At 39.1% G+C, this 7579-nt stretch overlaps 1 protein-coding gene across 1 annotated transcript; it reads left to right on the forward strand.

Annotated features, from left to right (window-relative positions):
* LOC146723618 (uncharacterized) lies at positions 1-1888 on the forward strand. The gene is made up of 3 exons (XM_085481542.1): positions 1-127; positions 247-541; positions 796-1888. The coding sequence occupies exons 1-3, from the start codon at positions 1-3 to the stop codon at positions 1886-1888; spliced, it is 1515 nt and encodes a 504-aa protein (XP_085337668.1).
* The last annotated feature ends 5691 nt before the right edge of the window (positions 1889-7579 follow it).

Raw genomic sequence — 7579 nt, forward strand, 5'->3', positions numbered from 1 at the left:
ATGACCTTCTCCACCGATTCTGGCAACTTGAAGAAATTGTTGCACGCCAGGAATCCTACATTTCCCCGGAAGATCAACAATGTGAGCAGCACTTCAAAGATACCCACTCTCGGAACGATCAAGGACGGTATGTGGTGCGTTTGCCCTTCAAGAAGCCCCCTCAACTGCTAGGAAACTCTTATAACCGAGCTTCAAGAATGATGGATTCTCTTCGAAATCGGTTTCAAGTGAGCGCAAAACATGCAGAAGCTTATTTCAAATTTATGAGAGAATATGAAGACCTCCAGCACATGAAATTAATAACCGATGTAAACGTAGAACATTTACCTCCAAACTTTTATCTTCCTCATCATAGAGTGTGGAGGGAGAGCAGTACTACTACGAAACTACGAGTAGTTTTTAATGGATCGAGTCGTACAACATCTGGAGTTTCTCTGAATGAGATCTTGCATACAGGCTCAAAGCTTCAAGTGGATTTGTTCAACGTTCTTATTTGGTTTTGGCAATTTCGATACGTCTTTTCTGTTGATATAGAAAAGATGTATAGGCAAATCCAAGTACACCCCGACGATTGGAGTTTTCAACGCATCCGATGGTCGCATTCAGACGAGGATGTCAACTCTTTTGAGCTCACCACTGTTACTTATGGATTGGCTTGCGCACCTTATTTAGCTCTTCGTACCATTGCTCAGCTTATTGAAGATGAAGGAACCAATTTTCCATCAGCAGTTCCTTGCCTAACACATGGACGATATATCGAGATAAGATATATCAATAAGCTCTTACGCATTACAGCTGTTTGTACGACATTTTCGGAGGAGCAGAATCAATTGATGAGGTCCACGAGATCATCAATCAACTTCACCAGTTGTGCAAGGCGGGCGGCTTCCCGTTACAAAAATGGTCCAGTAACCACGCTCATGTCCTCCATCATCTTCCATCAGAACGGTTGAGTAATCCGAATCCAATATCTTTTGATTTAGACTCCTGTGTTGCAGTACTTGGTCTACAGTGGAAACCTACTGCCGACTGTTTTCAATTTAGTATAGATCGACCTTCCACAGCCACCATCACCAAACGTACGATACTATCAACTATCGCTAAGCTCTTCGATCCACTCGGACTATTCTCACCTGTAATCATCAAAGTAAAGATACTGATTCAAGAATTGTGGATCAATAAACTCGATTGGGATGAGTCGTTACCAAGCACATTGGCAAATCAATGGATAACCTTCGTTAATGAATTAGAAGACCTCAAAATCATCAGCATTTCTCGTTGGCTTGGCATTAAATCAGATCATCAAATTCAATTAGACGGATTTTGCGATGCATCTACTCAAGCCCTCGCAGCATTAGTCTACCTCCGAACAGTGAACCTTGAAGAGGAAATTAACGTTTGCCTAATCGCCACGAAAACGAAGGTAGCGCCTTTAAAGCGTCTTACCATTCCCAGACTAGAACTATCAGGAGCAGTACTCCGCACCAAACTGACCACGCACGTCCGTAATGTTCTTAATTTGAAAGACGTTCCTATTTACCTTTGGACGGACTCGTCCATTACTTTAACCTGGATTCAGAACCATCCGTCAAGATGGAAAGATTTTATTCAAAATCGTATAGTTCAAATACAAGAGATACTACCTCAAGCTAAGTGGAAATTCGTTTCCGATAAGGAGAACCCGGCAGATTTCGCCACTAGAGGCATGTCGCCGTCTAAACTCGCGTCCCAAACTACCTGGTGGAAAGGACCATGCTGGCTCTCACAATCGATTGATTGTTGGCCAGATTGCTTCCCTTTAACTGCTACCTCGGACAATCTTGAAGAAAGACCCACCAAAGTTCACTCACTCATGACCATTGAACCGCCACCCCCTGGGATTTGTTAACCAGATATTCCAATCTCAATAAGCTCTTACGCATTACAGCTGTTTGTAAGAGAGCAGTGGGACGATTTAAACGGATCCAAATCAGTCCAAGAGGACCCCTCAGCACAATTGAAATAGATTCCGCTAAACTCTATTGGATCAACAACCTTTAACGGCAACACTTCGCTCATGAAATTAAGCTCTTGACACGAGGAGTGTTTCTTCCCAAGTCTAACCCTCTCACCAAATTGACTCCATCCATTGACGCCTCTGGGCTTTTACGAACGGGCGGTCGGCTTCAGAATCCAACGTTACCTCCAGAAAGTAAACATCTTTTAATCCTCCCAAAACAATCACCATTAACGGAACTCATTATCAAAGATGCTCATCTCAGATCTTGCCACGGAGGTACACAAATAACGTTAACCCTCCTGCGAGATTCCTACTGAATCATTGGAGGCCGGTTGCCGATAAAGAATTTCATCCTGCGTTGCGTCATTTGCACGAGATATAGACAGAAGAGAGCTCAACAACTCATGGGACAGCTCCCACCTGAACGAGTACAACCCCGAGTACACGCCCATTCATCAATACCGGAATTGACTACGCTGGCCCCTTCTTATCAAGATCTAGAGAGGAAGAAATGCGCGGCAGTACAAAGCGTACATTGCCGTATTCGTTTGTTTTGCCACTTCAGCAACGCATCTCGAACTGGTTTCCGATTATTCCGCTGAAGCCTTTATAGCGGCGTATAAAAGGTTTACAGCTCGACGAGGCATCTGCACTAACTTGTTTAGTGATTGCAGCACTAATTTGATAGGAGCTGACGCTGAGTTAAAAAATTTACTCTCTGAAGCATCTCAAGAACATAAGAAGTTGGCCTTCTTACTCACCAATGACGGTACACAATGGCAGTTCAATCCGTCTAATGCTCCTCACTTTGGAAGCAAGTGGGAAGCAGCTGTAAAATCAGTTAAATTCCACTTAAGAGAGTCCTTGGTAATCACCTGCTTATCTTCGAGGAAATGGCAACCCTATTAACCCAGATCGAAGCGATCCTAAATTCGAGACCTTTGTCTCCTCTTTCTGATGATTCAGAGGACCTGGCCCCACTGACACCTAGACATTTCCTTTTCGGACACGCACCTACAGTGCTACCAGAGCCCTCTCTCGAACACATTAATGTGTCACGTTTATCCAGATGGCAACTATTACGACAAATGTTAGAAAGCTTCTGGTCCCGATGGTCTAAAGAATGTCTTCAGCGGTTCCACGACACCTCGAAATGGAATCATCCTACACCTTTTTTGAAGAACGGAGATATGGTACTAGTCATTGACGAGAGGTATCCACCCTCCAAATGGCCTCTCGGTCGGATCATGGAAACACATCCCGGAACAGACGGCCATACTCGAGTAGTCACGGTGAAGACTCAGACTTCAATATTGAAGAGACCCATCGTAAAACTTTGTCCATTGCCCGTACACCAAAGATCCTCTATTTGTTCGTTAAGCCGAGTTAACGAAGGCGGGCGGTAATGTTAAGGAGACTCTCGGACGCCTAGATTCGCGCGCCTTATCGTCTCCGTGAGTGACGCGTGGTGCACTGGAAGTAGAGGCGCTACGAGAGGCCGTTGGTGCCGAGGACGAACGCTTGAAGCGCTGGCTTCTTCCTTCGTCCCGCCAAGTCGAGTCGGCCATTGTGCCTGATCCTCTCTTCAGAGAAACACGTCATAAAAGGATTCTGTTCGAATCGTTGAGTCCATTCTTAATCTGGATGTCTACTATTGGACAAACACAAGTTTGGGCGTCCTGGAGTCCCTTCAACAAACCCTGTGTTGGGAAATATACATTTTGTGTGGTGGAAAGATTTCATAAATACCGCCGGATGTTGAAAGACAAAGAAGTAAGTAATTGTATCTCAAAGGATTCCTTCAAGGTAATAAATATTATAAAGATTGGCCTCGCCAGGATTCACACAAGAGTGGGCTTCGCCCTGTGTATATAGCTTGACTTTGTCTAGCTACTCTTACAAAGACTGGCTTCGCCAGGTTTCACACAAGAGTGGGCTTCGCTCTGTGTACATAGCTTGACTTTGTCTAGCTACTCTTACAAAGACTGGCTTCGCCAGGTTTCACACAAGAGTGGGCTTCGCTCTGTGTACATAGCTTGACTTTGTCTAGCTACTCTTACAAAGACTGGCTTCGCCAGGTTTTACACAAGAGTGGGCTTCGCCCTGTGTACATAGCTTGACTTTGTCTAGCTACTCTTACAAAGACTGGCTTCACCAGGTTTCACACAAGAGTGGGCTTTGCCTTGTGTACATAGCTTGACTTTGTTTAGCTATTCTTACAAAGACTAGCCTCGCCAGGATTCTCACAAGAGTGAGCTTCGCCTAGTGTGCATAACTTGACTTTGTCTGGTTATTATTATAAAGACTGGCTTCGCCAGAATTCTTAAGACTTTATTGAGTCAAGTGATGTTTATGAGATATTCAAGATATTGTTATGTCCGTGTTACGCCCGTTTGACGATACGTCCCTGTATTTTGCGATCGTCAGGATCTTCTATCAGGGTCTTCTATCAGGGTCTTCTATCAGGGTCTTCTATCGTCGCTAAGAAGTTGTTTATATTAATCGTCGCGTGGTTGTTCTGGTCTGTCTGTCGTGCGGTGAGGACGTATTCTCCGACAGCTGATCGGCCGACATATTGCATTAGGATTAATGCACGTTATATTATATTGTATCGTTACGGTATATTGGCTTGTATTATTAAAGTTCATTGCTTTGCTACGCGAGTGTATTCATTTCCGGCGTGTGAGAGTTTGAGTGCGCGCGACATTTCTGTGAGATAACCCGAAGAGTGCGCGCGGACGTAACAATATTTATATGTTGATACGATGCTATGTTTCATTTACTTTCTTGAGTTTACATGTTGATGCGATGCTATGTTTGATTTACTTTACTGAGTTTATATGTTGATACGATGCTCTGTTTGATTTACTTTATTGAGCCTAGATGTTTATATGATACTCACGATTTGATTTGCTGTACTGAGCTTTTATGAGTCTAAGATGCTTAAGATATTTATGTTTTATTGCCTTTAATGAGTTTCTATATACCATTAAGATATTCTGTGTTACACATTTGATGGTGATTTATAATTTAGATATTATTATATTCATAACATTTATTGAGCGTTACTGTATATATATATATATATATATATATATATATATATATATATATATGTATTTTATTATGGACTGAGAATCTATTATATCATTTTTTTTCTGAAATTTGAGTTATTTTAAATGTTACGGAGTCAATTGATTGCATAATTATATTGAGTTATTTCCTTTTCTATTCTATATATTGTATTATATTCTTGAGTAGTTATATTGAGTTTGTTCTTTTCTATTTTATATGGGCTGATATGATTTAATAAGTCTATTGAGTGATTTCTTTCTATTCTTTATATTATATAAACATTAACTACCTCCGCATATGATATTTAATAATTTGTGATACTTAATATTGGTCAATCTTATTATGAGTTTCATTATTTATTGAAAATTTATCTATATGTGCATATTTGTTTATGATGATGTGAGTAAACTGTGATTTTTCTTCCAATTAATTTTTTTTTAATTCTCTTGTATTAACAGTCCACTAATTCCCCTATTATATCCGGTACATTTTGGTTCTTCGAGCCGGATTTTTATGTAAGCTGGATTGTTTATTTAAGTTGGAATTACAATCAAAGGATTAATACCACCGGAAAACCCATCTTCAAGCATCATAAGGATTTCTCACGTGGAGAATCGCATCGAACAGCAGATTTCTTTGAGTGCCCTGATTTTTCAAGCGATTGAAAGCTTCAACAAGATTCCAACGACTGACATCACTTCAAGGCTGATTAAAGCTCGTGTTATAGCTTTAAATGAGAATTGGGAAAAATTCTCTATTGTTTATGAAGCCATTACTGTAGCCGTCGGTCATCTCAGTACAGAAGACAAAGAGTTGATTCGAGATCACACTTATTTTGAAGATGATTTCTATGCTCGAACGTATGAGCGATACCTTGATTCCCTAGACAAGATAAACGTTCATCTCGACTCGGAATTTACTCTTCCAAGGACCTCTTCAACTCAATCTCTCTCTCAACCTGTATCTAATCAACTGGCTGTTTCTCATCACACAAGTCTCCCTCGAATCGACCTGCCGAAATTCAGCGGAAATGCTTCTGAATGAATGTCCTTCAAAGATCTATTTTCTTCCATTAGTATCGGCAATACTAGCCTCAGCCCGGTTGAAAAGTTGCAATATTTAAAGGCCAGTTTGACGGGCACTGCAGCTTATCTCCTCAAGAACACGGCTCTTACTGCGGATAATTTTCAAAAGGCCTGGACCGATCTGATCTCATTCTATGAAAATAAACGATTACTTGTGAATTCAGCAATTCAATCGTTGCTTTCCCTAAAGAAGATCATATTGAAAGAATCGTTGCTTTCCCTAAAGAAGATTATATTGAGTTATTTCCTTTTCTATTCTATATATTGTATTATATTCTTGAGTAGTTATATTGAGTTTGTTCTTTTCTATTCTATATGGGCTGATATGATTTAATAAGTCTATTGAGTGATTTCTTTCTATTCTTTATATTATATAAACATTAACTACCTCCGCATATGATATTTAATGATTTGTGATACTTAATATTGGTCAATTTTATTATGAGTTTCATTATTTATTGAAAATTTATCTATATGTGCATATTTGTTTATGATGATGTGAGTAAACTGTGATTTTTCTTCCAATTAATTTTTTTTTTAATTCTCTTGTATTAACAGTCCACTAATTCCCCTATTATATCCGGTACAACCTGGAAAGGATGGAATTCAAAATATAGTAATTAAAAATATGGGTTGAAAAGCGATAATACAACTAATGTATATAATAAATGCAATTTTTAAAACAGGATATTACCCGCAAGAATGGAAAACAGCAATAGTTCTACCAATATTAAAAACAGGTAAAAATCCTATATATCCAGCTAGTTATAGATCAATCAGCCTTTTAACAGGTATGAGTAAAGTAGTGGAAAAAGTAATATTGAACAAAATAAAGAAGCATGAAAAACAAAACAATATAATCATAGATGAACAATTCAGATTTAAAGCAAAACAATACTGTACAACAAGTTGTTAGAATAGTTAATGACATAAGGTATAATTTTAACATGAATAAAGTGACTGTTATGTTATTGCTGGACATAGAAAAAGCTTTTCATAAAGTGTGGATCGATGGTCTAATATATAAAATGATACAATACAATTATCCTAGTATAATTATCAACTCAGATAGCATCAAAATGATGTCATAATAATTACTGTTGCTATCTGGGAAGCTAATACATTCATATCTTAATAACAGAAAACTGCAAGTAAAAATAAATAATACTTGCTCGAAGGAAAGAAACATCAGAGCAGGAGTGCCACAAGGCTCTGTGTTAGGCCCGACACTATTTTCAATATATGTCAATGATGTGGTCAAATTTGCAAAAACTAAAATAGCGATGTTCGCGGATGACACTGCAATCTATGCACATTCTTTTAGCGCCATTGTAGCTGCTAAGCAAATACAAATACACATAAATCTGCTTCAAGAATATTATAAAAAATGGAAAATTGCTCTGAATGCTAAAAAAACAGA

Source organism: Nylanderia fulva, unplaced genomic scaffold (assembly GCF_048542155.1).
Source record: "Nylanderia fulva isolate GAGA-0341 unplaced genomic scaffold, ASM4854215v1 Scaffold180, whole genome shotgun sequence".
Lineage (NCBI taxonomy): Eukaryota > Metazoa > Arthropoda > Insecta > Hymenoptera > Formicidae > Nylanderia > Nylanderia fulva.

Excerpts from the sequence above, each read along its gene's own strand:
- LOC146723618 (XM_085481542.1), top strand. The coding sequence starts at position 1 with ATGACCTTCTCCACCGATTCTGGCAACTTGAAGAAATTGTTGCACGCC. Across the intron at positions 128-246 it reads TCTCGGAACGATCAAGGACG|AAGCTTATTTCAAATTTATG; the intron begins GTATGTGGTGCG and ends CAAAACATGCAG. Across the intron at positions 542-795 it reads TCTGTTGATATAGAAAAGAT|CTGTTTGTACGACATTTTCG; the intron begins GTATAGGCAAAT and ends TACGCATTACAG.